The sequence below is a fragment of the Poecilia formosa genome, unplaced genomic scaffold (genome assembly GCF_000485575.1).
Source record: "Poecilia formosa unplaced genomic scaffold, Poecilia_formosa-5.1.2 Scaffold4, whole genome shotgun sequence".
Taxonomy (NCBI): Eukaryota; Metazoa; Chordata; class Actinopteri; order Cyprinodontiformes; family Poeciliidae; genus Poecilia; species Poecilia formosa.
In genome coordinates, this window is record NW_006799943.1 from 370,900 (window position 1) to 386,467 (window position 15,568).

Here is a 15,568-nt window from a genome sequence, read left to right on the forward strand (position 1 = left end):
CTTCTGCTGTTTTGATTGAGCAAAGTAGGAGGGTATACCGCTCCCAGATGGCCGCCGTATTTCCTGCGCCGGAGCTGCCTGTCCACGGACCGGGGCTTGGGGACCACTGTACTATAGTATACTCTATTTTTTTTTACCAGGGTTACCATGGATAGTAATGGTAAAATACTTATTTCATTTAGAAACAACTTTACTATGCCAAAGTCCTGTAAAAATATATTATAAATATAATATACAGAAAACAACTGTGACGATCTGTGTTTTCTGTGTATTTATTTTGAGGTTTTTCTGTGATTATTAGTCTGTTCCCCTGTGAGTCTGTCTTCCCTGTTGATTGTTCCCAGCTGTGTCTCCTTTCCTTGATTACCCTCCCATTGTATTTAGTCCCACCTGTTGTCTTTGTCTCTTGTCGGATCCTCCTCGTGTTACGTCTTGCTCTCTGTTGTTCTGTCCTGTGGATTTATTCATTAAACAATCATTATTAGCCTGGGTTTGGCTGCGTCTTCCCTCACCACCGCCACACCATAAATCATGACAGTAGGATCCGACCAAAGTCATGGTGAGGGACGTGTGATGTGGACCAAAACTAGACGGTGGGACCCTTGGCGTTGGTTCGGAGCGGTCCCCTTGGAAGAGTTCTGTGGTGGAGCTCTGCTGTGGGGATCGCGGCTGGCGATCCCCCTGCCCAGAGTGGGGCCCCGCCGTCACCGCTGCCCTGAGCCGCCGGAGGTCCCGGCCCCTGGGCCAAGCCATCACCGCTGCCCTGAGCCGCCTGAGGTCCCAGCCCCTGGGCCTCTCCTGCAGCGCCGAGGCAGCATCAGTCCCTGCTACATCCGCCTTCTGAGTTCCCCGTGCCAGCTGCTGGTGAGCAGCCTCCAGAGCCTCTGCCTTCCGGTGCTCCGGCTGGTGCCGTCCGAGCCTCCTCGACTCCGCCTTGACCGTTTTTTGTTTCCTTTGGACTGGGTTATTCTGTTTTTTCTTGGACTCGAGCCCTCCTTCCTTCGCCCCTCCGCTCACCCTTGTTTGGACTTTTTTTTGTTTGTTTGGGCATCTGGTAGCTGCCCTTGAGGGGGTGGGGGGTACTGTGATGATCTGTGTTTTCTGTGTATTTATTTTGAGGTTTTTCTGTGTTAGTCTGTTCCCCTGTGAGTCTGAATTCCCTGTTTGTTCCCAGCTGTGTCGTTTCCTTGATTACCTTCCCAGTGTATTTAGTCCCACCTGTTGTCTTTGTCTCTTGTCGGATCCTCGTCGTGTTACGTCTTGCTCCCTGTTCTGTCCTGTGGATTTATTCATTACCATCATTCATCATCCTGGGTCTGCCTGCTTCCTCCCTCACTGCCACACCATAAATCATGACGACATATTTTTTTAAATATAAAAATTCTAGGGTCTTTCTACATGAAGTTAGTATGGTCTCTCTGAGAATGTGTGTTCTTCCTATACTCCAGCTTCTTCCCACAGCACACATGGGAAAACAGCAGTACTGGATTGAGATGACAAAACCATCTGGCAAGGAGGCAATGAAACTGACCACTTTAAGTTCTGGGAAAGTGGAAGGGAAATATGACTGTGCAGATGGAGGAAACCCTGAGCAAGGAAAATGACTTGTAGACAAAGGGATCTTACTCAACCAAAGAACCGAACCAAGAAGAAACTTGGGAATCAACTTGTAGAGAACACAAATAGTTTCTACATTTAATCAAAATTAATCTACAAAAATTGACAAATCAAAGAATATTGGATTATGACAGTCACAGTTCACTTTTCTATCCATTTTCCAGAAGCATTGTCCTTTTAATTTTTATGTACATAAATAGACAGCAAGATAAATAGGAATCCTGGAAATGATCAAAGTTTAAGTGCAGCTTTTCCCTTCTTCTTGACCTTCTGATATTTACAAATGCAATAACCAACAACATATCACTTTGATGTATTGTCCCATAACTTGCAGACAGCACTAACTGGTTATTCAAATGATGTGTGGTAAAAATTAGGTTGTTTTGCATGTATATTTTCATTAAGGTTATTTATGCAACTTACCCTAACCCCAAACATGCTTATAAAATACAATGCTGTTTTAGGTCAGTTTGGATTAGCAAAAATGTGTCTGTTTGCTAAATGGCAGAAAAAAATGTTTTTTTTTTCTAAACTCTGACTTAAGTCAAATGTTCCTTACATAAGCTTGTCACATATTTTATGTATTCATATATTACATTTCCCATTTAATTAAAAACAAAATACAAAATCTGCACTATTCCATCCTTAGAATTACATTTATACCAATCAATTGCCCAGAGATTTGACCAGTTTTTCTTTGGTTCTGAATGGGACCTGTCTGCTGTAGCTTCACATATGACCATCTAATTCTGGGTATGTATAGATAATGGACGGCTGGAGGGACAGATCTTGTTTATAATAAGCAGATAAAGTACTAAAAAGCCTGTTTTCCCTTTAATTTATTGCATGCATCACAATTAAACATGCACTTTGTATTTAATTTGGTGGTATGCTGAGGGTCTTTGTCCAATTGGAACACCCATTGGGGCCATGTTTTAACTTCCTGATTTACTGAAATACTGAATATTTCTACATGTGGTCATTTATTTTGTGAAGTGCACTAGTTCGTTCTGCAGTAAAACATCCCTACAACATGATACCGTACTTCACTTGGTGTTTGGGTTAGGGTTAGGGTTAGCAGTACTGGACATTAATGTCATTAAACATTAATGACATTAATGTTTAAATGACATTGGTCATTGTTGATTTAATTTTAGTTTTCATCAGACCATAGGATATATCTCCAGAGATTGACATGTTTGCAATTTCAAACATTCTGGGGGTTTTTTGGGTGTTTTTGGATCAATGCGTTCTCACTCTCCAGGTGCTTCTGAGCCCATGTTGGTACAGGACTTGTTTTACTGTGAACAAAGAGACTGAAGCCAATTCTATGGACTCAGAATTTTATTCTGGAGATGTAAAGACTCACTAGAGTGGCCCAGAAATTCAGTCATGACACGTGCCTGAAAAATAAAGTGTTTTATTAAAAATAAAAAATAAGACAGCAGCAACAGCACACTGGATCATCAGCTGCAGCACTGCAGAGGGAAGGGGAGAGGTTGGTGATCTGAGAAACACTCCAAATGAATCCATTAGTGTGTGAGATAAACGCACTAACCTGATCTGCCGATCAGCTGTACTGATCAGCCGAGAGGCGATGAATGGAGCAGATGCTGATGGAGAGGTCAGGGGTGAGAACCCGGGAAAAAAGATCGCTGATGCATGGAGTTGCTCCTGTGATCAGCTTCGGTTTATGATGATGTGCTAAACCCCCCATATCGTCCAGCACATGCACAATTCCTCATCCAAAATCCTGGGTCAGACGGGCAGTGCTGTGGTCATTCCCAAAGAGGCAGAGAGAAAAGTAATTATTTGTTGGAGCAGGTATGAGTAGGAAATGTAAGACATGCGTGGGTCGAAGCCCAGATAGACAAACAGCAACAATTAGACAAGGGCAAGGCAAAGGGGACAATCCAGGAACAATAGCAAGATCACAACGATGAGGATGAGATGGAGAGTGCTGGAAGATTTCTTGCATAATGTGTTTGATAATCTGGCAGCATGAGTGTGTCTGAGTGAGGCTTAAGAAGAGGAATAATCAGTGAAGCAGCACAGATTGTACAGAATAAATGGTAATGAGGATGGAACATGGCATGGATTGGCTCAGAAACAAAAGACAAGGCAGATTGTGAATATCACAAGAGAAATGTCTCTACATGGTCAACAGACTGGAGGTCAGGGGACTGAAAAGAGGGAGCACTGGTTAATCAACCGTTTCAGAGAGCAGTGAGGAGATGTGAGATTGCCTGAAAAGTCTTTATATCTTATTTGGTAGTTCGTAGGTCCGGTGGATGAGTGCTATATACCCAATTGGGGCTAAAGTTGGCAGATCCAAAAAGACTCAAGTGTGTTGAGGTGCTCTGAAAGGTGGCAAGGAGAACTTGAGAGAACACCAGGAGGTTGAAGCCAGCAAGGAAAGACAGCAGCTGATTGATCACTTGACATCTTCAGATTTCCCACTTGATATCCTCCCTTCGCATCTCTTAAAGTAAACATTTCACATTATTGGGCCCAGTATTCTTCACTTGGTAAATTGTTCCTAATCATGTTTGCTCTGTACCAGCTGCTTTCAAGCACACTGTAAACTGTTATTAAAAAGAAAATCTTGGAAGAAAATAATTTCTACATGTAGGCCTTCATCTGAAGTCTTTTGTATGATTAAAATATTGAAAAAGGGTTATCTTCAACTAACTCCAGGCGTTTTGGTGGTGTGATGATGTTTGTGAAGAATTTTGGTCTGTTTCTTTTATTAAGGTTGTTGGCACTGGTGTCCATTATAATTATCTTTGCAGGAAGAGGGGCAGAGAGAAGAGGAAGACATGCAGAGAATGACCTGAGGGTGGGAATCAAACCCGTGACAGCGGTGTTGAGGACAGTAGCCTTTGTATATAATAATGATCAACATGTGAAGGACACATTCACATGCTGATGATGGCATGCTACTGGACTGTAGTTACAGCTGCCCTGGGGCAGTCTGATAGAAAAAAGGGTGCTTCTTTTAGATCCATCTAAAAAGAAGATGTAGTGGCTGATTTGCTATTAAGTTTAATACTGACTTTAAAATTCTTTTACTTGCCTTTAATGTCTTACATCATTTGGCATTAATTTATATAGCTGCTTGAGCCATATATTCTCAAAGGAACATTGGGATCATTTGGCCAGATGCTTTTAGGCAGCCTAGGTCTAAATCTCAGAATAAAGGGAATTTTGAAAAGACAACCTTTAAATTCTGTACAGCCTGTAACTTGATATTTGTACTAAAGAGTCCATATGTCTTTTAAACCCTCTTGAAAATGTACCTTTTCATGTTTGTTTTTAACTCCAGTTCAGTTTGAGTTCCTTCTGGTGTTTTATACTGCATTGTCTGCTTATTATGGTGCTTTTAGAGATGGTTTATCACATATTTTTCATTGATCATACTTTATTTTGTTTTGTCCTTTTTAATCTCTAATGCATTTAATTTTGTAAAGTACATTGGCCAACTTTATTTTTTAAATGTGCTATAAAATAGACGGTGTATGTACATATCTGATTTCAACTATTGATGAAAGAGAGCAAAAGCAACACAGCCACACTTGGTGGCAGTTTAGTATATTTTAACTGGAACTGTAAGATACAAGTCCATGTTACTATTTATGCCAAAATGTAAGTAAAGCAATTTAGACACACGAGCTGTGACAGTTTAAAAAATAACTTATTTTTTTGCATACAGATATGACCCAATTTTTCACAGTTATTTTTCAAAACCAGTTAGCCCCCGAAGCAGACGCTGTTCTTGTTTATGCTAATAATATAAGATTAATGACAGACAGTGGCAACCTTGGCTGTAGAACGATTCTCCTTCCATTGTAGACTAATAGGGTTCTTGGCTCTGGTACAAAAAAGAACATTTGTCGTGGTGCCTTTGCAAAAATAGCTCCGGAGTGACAGGAGACTGGCTGTGCGGAGGGATACAATAGTTCTGCGGTTTGTGAACGCTTCGGGAAGCAGCGGAGAAATACTAGCTAGCATGGATTTGGTGCGGTTCAGTGTTCCACTGTTTTTTTTCACCCTCAAAGAGAAGAGACTTACGCTTGAGCGGGTGGAGATTGCTATTCTATTAAATCCCCACGGTCGGGTTTTCAGGTTTTACTAGCGAACAACTTTCCTTATCTTTTTTTTTACCATTGGATTCTTAGTAGCCACTTTAATGTCATAAATGACACGTCTGTGAGGTCGTCCTTGTTGGGAAGTTTTCCGAGGGGGTTTCGACCAGCAAAAGGCCATGGCAGTCGAGGCTCGGCCGGAGCTGGTCGGAAAACGGTTCCTCTGTGTCAGTGGGGACGAGCCACCTGAAATCGGCGATATTGTTCAGTTGCCATGGAGGTCCGGGGTAATACGAGCCGTCAGCAACCGTGACAGCACCAATTCCGACCTGACGGTAAGGAATATGGGGATTTTTATCCTGCCCTGTGGTATATTACATGAAACACAAATGGGAAAATCTGTGGTTCCTGGCGAGGCAGCGAGGTACTCTAGTAGGATTGCGTGGCTGAAAGATTTTTCTTGCTTTGTTCCCATAGATACGAGACCCAAGACTCAACATCTTGTACCCCGTATTGTTTTGTGTATTTTCACTGCGTGTGTAGATTTGCCCGTTATTGACTACACAAGAAGCCAGTGAGGCTGCCAGCAGGGGGTTATGGAAAGCAAACAGCTAGCTGCGGACAGACAGTTCTCTGCATATTTACATGGAAGTGTTCAGAATTTTGACCATGTAACATTTTCTGTGGCCGCATCAAACCTGTGTTTCCATACATGCTTCGTGAAAAGAATCTTTAAACTGCGGCGGGCTATCAGGTGGTAGGTGTACAATCAATTAGTGCAGCCAAACAGCTGACAGGTCTTGTTGGTGCTGCATTTGTTTAAACATGTGGAGGAATTTTACTCCCCAGCAGCTAAATGTTTTAATCTGCTGTACACTGCAAATCAGCTGACGGTGGTGAGCTTAGCTTTTCAGTGTTTCTCTCGCCTTACAGATTTAAGGTTGAACTAATCCCGATTAGCTCTTGGTTACACAGTGTTAGTAATTTATTCATTTGTTTATTTGTTAATTTCCCCCCTACTGTCTGTCCTAAGAATAAGCCCAAAGTGTTAGAAAAGACATATAAACGTTTGCCAGTTACTCATGATGTGGAGAATTGTTCAGATATTAAGGGGAACTGCTGCCAAATGATGTGCCACTGAGCAGCAGCAGAAATCTGTTTTTGTTTTTGACCCTCAGATGCAATTATAAAAAGGCATATTTTCACAACTGGTGCCAATGACGGCAATACAACTATACAAGAAAAATATGTCTTGACAAGCCCTTGGCTAGGTACACAGAATTTTTCCCCACAGTACACACTGTACAGTATGCCTATGCTCAGTTTTCTTTTGTTCCCAGACACCTTCTGTCTGCCTGTGCAGATAACTGGGCAGAGCCTAGCACAGATCTGATTTGATCATTTCGCATATTTTCTTTGTGTGCATGTTTTGCTGATTGAGGATAATCTCTCAGGATGCATTACCTCTTCTAACAGAAGTCAGCTGTTAGAATAGGTAACAGCTGAAAGAATAACTAGAGTTATTCTTTGTGTCTGAAGTAATCAGCTATAGTTTGTTTCTCATGTGTTCTCTAGCATAGATTCAAGTAGGACAATGTTGGTATCACAAGTTTTTGTGTTTTATTGTTGAGTGCTTCTGCAGCTTTCCAAATTAAATGTTGGTAAACAGATTTTTAAAGCTACAGGATCAGAGCTTGGTTATTTTGAATTTAGATAATATATTTCATATTTTGCTTTTACATGCATCATAGGGAGTAGCATAGGTTCATGAATTAATTAGTGTTGCACTGCTAAAAACTCCTCACAACGATAATTCCATGAACTGCATTGTAATATGCATATGATCCAGCGAGTTTCCTGGTAGCTGGAGCTTCAGCAGGAGTAGAACTCTGGTTTAATTCATATTATGGTGTTCAGTCAGTTTAAAAAGATGAAAAATTTAAATGTGAATCCAAGCTGTCAGGATTTTCTCAACTGTTTGTCAGATTGTCATTGATACAACTGTATTCCCCATGCTTTCTAACCTTATTAATTGTCAGTTCAGTAACATTCCACACCTGTTTTTCAATGCTTTGTGTATTTTTGACCTTATAGTAAGATGTTGACACTAGCTGAATAGTTGGTGCACTAGTTTTGAAGAATGAATGAACATATCTGTCAGAGGGAATCAATCACTGGGATCGCAGCATAACTAGATAACTGGAGTATTAATAATAAAACCTGACCATTTGAGCAGCTGACTCAGCAGCCATCTTGGGGTGACAGAGGTTTGTATTTATTATGTTATTAATTGTAATTTAGGCTTTGATACAAGATGGGAAGTGACTTTTACAGGTGTTATTTGTGTCTTTACGTTTAGAAGATTCTGTTTATTTTAATTGTTCATTTGTATCAGTGTAATAAAGAAGCAATACTCTGAGTCTCAGATCAGTGCTGGTATTTAAAGCATTTTCCTAAGCTCTCTCCTTTAGGACTACAAATCTAATAGTGTGAGAATTATAATTGTCCTTTTCATTAAATTAAAGGACAATAAATGTGTTATCTAATGGATAACTTTGCTGTTGGCTAACTAGTTAAGAGCTGCATGTCTTTTGCCCTCATGTTCCTCCCTAGTTGATGTTTGTTTTGATGACAAAATGACTTGGCTATGACTGCAACTGTTCACAGCATGTTTGTCTTTGAACATAGATTTGTGGGACATCTCTGAACTAAATATGGAATAGGTTTTGACAGCAGATGAATTCTGCTTCGGCATCTTAAGACGCAACAAATATTGATCGGTTTGTTGACATTCGCACTATTCCTTAATTCCGAATCTCAACAGTACAGCGTTTCTGCACATTTTTAATCAAAATGGAAGCAAGCTGAGATAAAATGTTTTATGCAGACGCTAAGGTAAAAATATCCAGACCCACACACACTTCTCAATGTGCTAGCAACAAAGTTTTGTCTTCCTGCGACATTTTCCGTATATGGTGAAGGTGTTTTCCTCATCACTCATCAATATCTTAGATTTGTATTCATATTATTTCTTCCTGTACATTTATATTTATTTTGTGGTGAAAGCAAATGCTAGAAGACCTTTAAATAACTCATAAAATATAAAGTGAAATATAAAGTGGTAAATGGAAAAAAATAAATAAACAAGCAACAAATTTGTTTATGTTGTGCATTACTTTACAATGCTAAAATCCATCTGTGATTAGGAGATGGCCTGGTAGTCTCACTTTACAGTTGCATTGCCTGTTATGCAATCACATTATTCATTGATCAGTTCAAAGTCTATAGAGAAATGTAAGGTCAGGCAGTAGAGCTTTCGCTATTGATCAAAGTACTTCAAATATTAATCTGATACTGATATTTTTTGTGTTTTAATTGCACACTACATATGTAAAGTACAATAAAAGTGTAATTTCATGTATATGAAAATTTTAGATTAGATTTCTGCTAGAGGTGTGCTAAACATAATCGGCCGATTTCCATGAAAAAGTGCAAGATCGGTGATCGCCGATCAGATAATCTCTGAAATAATAATCGATCTCCTCTGTCTCCTCCCTGTGTTCCTCAGAATTACTCAGCTTGGTCACAAACAGCCAATCAGAACCAGCATTAATAAGCCAAGCTCTCAGGAAGTTTTGATTCAGTCACTCAGAATTGTTTATTTTGATGCAAGCTCCATTTGACTTTGAATGAATGTTTCCCTTTTTATTAACATTATTTGATATAGGCAGTGTTGTGAGATTTGACTCATGAATAATTTATGGTACAGAGAGCCTTACTGTTAAATATTTTTTACTGATTGCTGGTTTTTCAGTTGTCCTTGTGTCCCTAATTTCTGCCCATATCCTTCTTGTAAATGAGATCTGGAGCTCAGTGGGGTTTGACCCGGTTAAATAAAGGAAGGAAAGGGAACACAGTATTTCTACAGAAGTCTGAAATGCTCCAAATGATGAGCCATGATCCCACTTTACCTACTATTTCTGTAGACCCTTTAAGATCTTTTTATAATAAACACACAAACATGAACCATTCATTACAGAATTCAATACAGATTGTTTTATATCACACAAGTCAGTCTGCTGAGATGGTGGGCCATGTGGGCCATGTGGGCTTCCCGATCATAAAGCATATAGACCAGGTTTACAGCTTACGTTGTCAACTTGTCCAATCAGCATAATACCGGTGGAGCATTTCCACTCCATAGGGGAGCTCTGATGTGAGCTCCCCTATGGAGCTCACAACAGAGCTCTTCAAGTGCTGTTCAAGTGCTTTAAACACAAGTTAGTTGTGCACCAGAATGTTATGTATATAAGATTCTGCTAATTACCATATTGCTCACATCAGACAGATAATAGAAGGTGATACAGTATCCCGGCTCAGGTGCTGCTGCTTCACCTTTCTTTGCTGGGTTTCATATTCCTTCATCAGACTTGTTCTGCATTCCTGGATTACCCCTTACTATTCATAGAAGTTACAGGTAGGGTTGCGCAATACATCTTAAATGTATATGCAATATTCATATCCCAAGGAAAATGTTTGAGCTTCAAGATGTGTTAGCCACATGTGTTTGTCAAAGGAATAAATTTGACATTCAGCATAGCCATTATTTTTGGTATACTTTGACTGGTGAGTAAGTGAAATCTGCCATCCGTTTACATAACCACTAACTGTGCTACTTTTAGAATGTGCCTGGTCATTGACTCTGCTTAGTGCTAAAATGATAATTTTGATATTTCTCACCAGCTGCATGAATATTTTTGAGCTTCTGCTGACCAGATTATTTGTTGGTTTTCCATTTTGATGTGCATGTGAACCTGATCACCTCTTTAGAAGAATCATTGACCTTATCAATTATGACAGAACCATAGATGGCTTGTACGATTTTTTTGTCATTGGCTACAGTTTGGTGTCTGTCTTTCTGTGAGCTTGTCTCCAGTCATTTTGAGTTTCCATGAGGTTTGATGTGTTCAGTTGGCTTTAGTTATGTTCATAAATCCTTTTGTTCGTCATCCCTCAGTGGTTCATTTAAGTGTGTGATCTTCAGCTGTAAAACAAAAACCATTCTGTGTGAATGCTGTTTTCAAAATCTGTTACTACTGTGACTTGCCACAAGTCACATCATTCACTTTCTTATATTCCATGATTTTCTAAAAACCTGCAGTCCTTTGTTACTGCCGATGTGGTGGATCTAAGGGGGGATATTTGGGAACTGACTTGTTTTTTGAGCTCTGTGTTCCATGTCCACATCTTTCAATTGGGTTAAAGAATGTGAACAGTTCATGGAATGATGGGATGTTCTGAAAGTTAACTGAATGCACAAAGCATTCCTTTATCATTCTAGGAACCAGGAACTGCAGGTATTGTCAGCTGTTGACTTGTGAAAAGTTTCACATTTAGACAGCACTGCAAGACACCTTGAGTCAGCTGCAGTTGTCATGCCAGGCCACTAGATGGCAAAGTGATTTGAAGATGTCATTGAATGTGCATTTGACCCTTGGCTTCCACCTCACTAGCTTCTACCTCATAGAACAAAGTGCTCATTTAACATTTATATTAGGTGAAGTAACACAATACAGTACTAAGCTATCTACCATTGTTTTATCTGCTTGTGCTTGCATAGAGTAACCCCTACAGCGCTATTCTGCAGAGTACTTCTGTTACAAAAAAGTTTCACTCTAAAACCTGGTTTCAAAACGTGCTGGTGTGAGATACTCTGGTACCTGGTGTCGTATAAATGAGCGTCTGGATCAAAAACATTATGGTTCAACTGAAGAGCGACTCTGTTTAAACGGGGCCTTTAATGAACTTCTTGGATTATCACGTGAAATAGCTCAAATATGCTCCTTGCCTTGTTGATTTTCCTTTTGTTTAGGATCTCTTCCAGGAATCTCACTGGTTCTGCCCATATGGTGAATAAAAGTGCTCTGTGGCAAGGTCAGTTTGGCTGCAGTTTGCCACGGTGGCAAATAATTGCTTGTGATAGAAGTTCATTTTAAAGTTCTGCAGGCTTTCATATGTAATGAACTGCTGCCAGCCCAGCAATATAAGTAGAAACTGTTGGAGGTGTGGGTCGTGTTCTGACTAATTGAGCTCCCATGTTTTCATACCATGGTTAGTGTCTATAAGCTCCTTCTACTGGTCTGGTAGGGGGTTCCTTTAGTACACCTGTTATGCAAGTCCATCATCCATTAAAAGAGCTGCAGAAAATCATGGTCAGAGTTATGTGGTAAAAGTTAACAACATGGTAATTAACTGGGGAGCAGTTCTACTAGCTGTCCATCTACTCTGCTGTTGGACCCTCGGGTCTAGTGTGCAGTAATGGCTCCTGCTAGACCTGGGGAGATTTTTCCCCAAAGAGGTTCCAGTTCTTATCCAGGGCTGCTACTAGATCCAGTTGAAGAACCGCTCTGCTTTTTCACCACCCGAGAACCAACTTGAAGGCTGTGATTTTTATCTCATCCACTTACTGTTTAAACCTCTTTCTGTTTTATTTAGTACTTTTGAAAAGAATCATAGTGGATCTAGATAATGTAACCAATCGCAGTGCTCCTGCAGAAAAATTTTCTAATATCACCACCTCAGTTTATTAACTCTGCTTTAAGCAACCAGCAGTACTTGTCTGCTGCAGAATCCTAATCAGCTGATCTCCTGTCAGCACCTGGAAGACAGAAGTTAAACACAACACAAGGTTATTAAAGCCACCTGAAGATATTGAGATTTTCTGTTAAAGAACAAAGACAGAAGAGGCATTTATGAATTTAAGAAAATTCATCAGCACTTTAGGGCTAGGCTATAAATTCATTGGTTAATCACGTTTTCTGTCTTTTAAGATTCAATTAAAATAAAAAAATAATTCTTTTTCACCAATGCACTCCTTTCATTGCCCTATTTCGGAGAGCTGTCAAACTACCAACGACTTTCCATCTTGCTTTACAAGCATGTTTTACAGCTTTCTATTTCTTTGGACTTTGAATTCAGGTCAACTCCCAGAACGGAAGGTTAAAATTAAAGCCAGTTTTTGAAAATATATTTGAGTAAAATAAAATTGGATTTGTTATGATAAAATCAGATTTTATTTCTAGGCTGGGCGATGTGCCCTAGAAATAAAATCTAACATACTGCCTCAACCTTCTTAAACTCTGATAGGTGATTTCAAGATAAACAACCTGAGGCTCTCAGGTATTCTGATGCCAATATGACATGTTGTATTGTTGAAGCATGGTATTTTGACTTGTGTTTTAAACATGATCGTAAAAAACATCTATGTAGTTTTAACTGTGATGCTGTTGCTCACACAGAAAGCAGAATATACTGGCTTTGTATTTTACTGGTGTGAGGAATGTCAATGGCCAACTTCTGAACTCCAGGTTCCTATAGTAAAGCCAACAGCGGAAACACACCTGAAGGAGATGCTGAACTTTTCCCTTTCTTGTGTGGCGAACTCTTAGAGCTTCACATCCAGCATATTTAAAGTGTCCTACTCTGTTCCATGTCCCATGTCTACAGGGATGTGGACAGACTCTTTAACAATATAATAGCTGCAGGTCAGGGTTTTTGTATGAGATGTTTAAAAATAATAAACAGACAACATATTTGTAGAGAACAAACAGCCCTGAGTGTTTTATCAGGAATTAAATGTGACAAGATTTCAGATTACCCTCAAAAGTGGATTTTTATGAAACTATGTTGATGAAGACAGTCATATTTAAGTTTGCTGTACTCTAAACTGTTTATAGCAATAAAAGATGAGCAATTTGATACATAAGCAGTTGAAACCAGTTGTTGTTCTGATGCTCTTGGACTTTTATTAATACAGATTTTTATTTAACAAGGGTCCCTGTAACATAGTATGACTTTAAAGTTAATCTTTTTGGAATCAATCAATCATTGAATTTTATTGATAAAGCACCCTTCATTCTAAAAGCAGCTCAAAGTGCTGTGCAGATCAATAAAATCAAACCCACAAAACAAAACAAACAACCCGACTCACCACTTGGAAAAACACACAAATATACAGAAAATGCATAAACTGGGCGGAAATGATCCAATTCAGGAAATGTAATGGATCATTAAAAAGATGGGTCTTGAGCCTGCTCTTAAAGACAACAGCATTTTCTATGGCCCTTCCCTGGCAGACCATTCCACATAATAAAACATCCAGGCTGGCAGTTTATTAACTGACTGTTAATATACTGCCAGGGTTTCCCCCAGAAAATGTGCTAAGTCGGGGTCCACCAGTGGTACACCATGTTTTCGAATCAAAAATGTTAAATATGACTTGGTCGTGACGGTATATGTTGGCATTGTTGACAATACTTAAACACAGAACTATAGAGTCTTAAAAACAACAACCAAAAAAAATACAATTAAAATAAATATTTTGTTAAATTCCAATTAAGTAAACAGCCAGTGGATCTTCAAACACAAATGCTGGTCACATTTAGGGCCGACCCATGGCATAAGATGACTAAACAGCTGCTTAGGCATACATGCTAACATTTTAACACGGACCACAGATTTTGAATTTTAACATCTGTTAAGAATGACAACACTGCTAAATTTGATTTAATGATTTCAGCAGAGATAAATAAGATTATGATTTATAAGAATTGTATAAATTTAAGATTTAAAAGAGCTGACAAGTTTACTTTGTAAAAGTGCAAAGAACAATCTTCGTAGTTTTTGTTACCATAGTTACAATCTGATGCTATGAGTTTAATTTTTGAGTTTGAGCTCTGTTTGTTCAAAAATACATCTCAGCAAGTGATGGTAGAGACCAAGCTTTTCTGTTTTGTGACTGTTGAGTTTATAATAATTGGCATAGAGTTGTTTGTTTTTGGTTGCCTCGTCTTTATGGGATGAGTTATTTTGATTTCTACTCTTCAGCCAGCTGGCCCTGCAGCACGCGTTCAACATGTTACAGGTCAAGTCCGTGGCCGTGCGATACTCTGTCTTCTCTACCTTTGTAGCGAAGCAAAAGCAGAGAAACAATTTGATATGGCGCAGTCTGAGGCATTGTGGCACTGTGCGTGTGACATCCACAGGCTGAACAACCGGCTCACTAACGCATCATTCACCGGGGAAAACAGTCATAAACTTTATCAATTTGCAGCGCAGACACAAACCCAAGCTCTGCCAGAACATGTACTTGGTGAGTGTGTGTGAGACGTAAACACACACACACACCACACATAATTCTTTATTCTCAAATGTATATATATTCTCACTGCACTGCATGCTCTACACCAGGGGTCACCAACCTTTTTGAGACTGGGAGCTACTTCATGGGTACAGAGTAACACGAAGGGCTACTTGTTTGATACAGACATACATTTTCTTAGCTCACTCTTAATAACAATAATACATATGTACACATGATTACATGCGGTATGATCATATTAATGTTAGAGATTACTCACTATAGTTGTCAGTAATGATTTACCATGGCAGATATAGTTAATTGCTATTATGTGATCAGAAGTTCTTAGTTCAGAGTTTTAAGTTTGAGTCCCTTTTGGAGCTTTTCTGTGTAATTCTAAATTTCCTTCAAGTGACCGACCGTATGGATTATTGCAGCAGCAGCTGCAGCTGTACAGCTGTATACACTTTGAGTTCCTTGAGATTTTCCTTTTAAATAAAAAAGAAAATAATAGTTATTGTATATTTTATTATCTAACCCTCTTTACTTTTAACAAAATTGTGGAGAAAAAAACATTTTGTGTCAAAGCATCTTGTACGTAGCGCACATCAGTGAGTCTGTGGGGGTGGGCACGCAAAAGGCTAAATCATATTGGTCAGTTTACTTTTGTTAATTTTTTGCTTTTTCTGTGTGCTAAAACTGAAAGAGCTACTCCCGTTGTCCTAAG

The 15,568-nt window shown here is 39.3% G+C and overlaps 1 protein-coding gene across 4 annotated transcripts in view; it reads left to right on the forward strand.

Annotated features, from left to right (window-relative positions):
- Positions 1–5,598: 5,598 nt before the first annotated feature.
- Positions 5,599–15,568, forward strand: part of jmjd1cb (jumonji domain containing 1Cb) — a 183,541-nt gene continuing 173,571 nt past the window's right edge. For 2 of the 4 annotated variants that reach the window (XM_016674577.1, XM_016674579.1), the window contains exon 1: positions 5,599–6,037. In XM_016674577.1, coding sequence (XP_016530063.1) covers positions 5,882–6,037 — 156 coding nt within the window. In that variant the 5' untranslated portion in view covers positions 5,599–5,881. The remainder of the gene's footprint in view (positions 6,038–15,568) is intronic. The other 2 variants (XM_007558415.2, XM_016674583.1) reach the window with 1 other exon arrangement.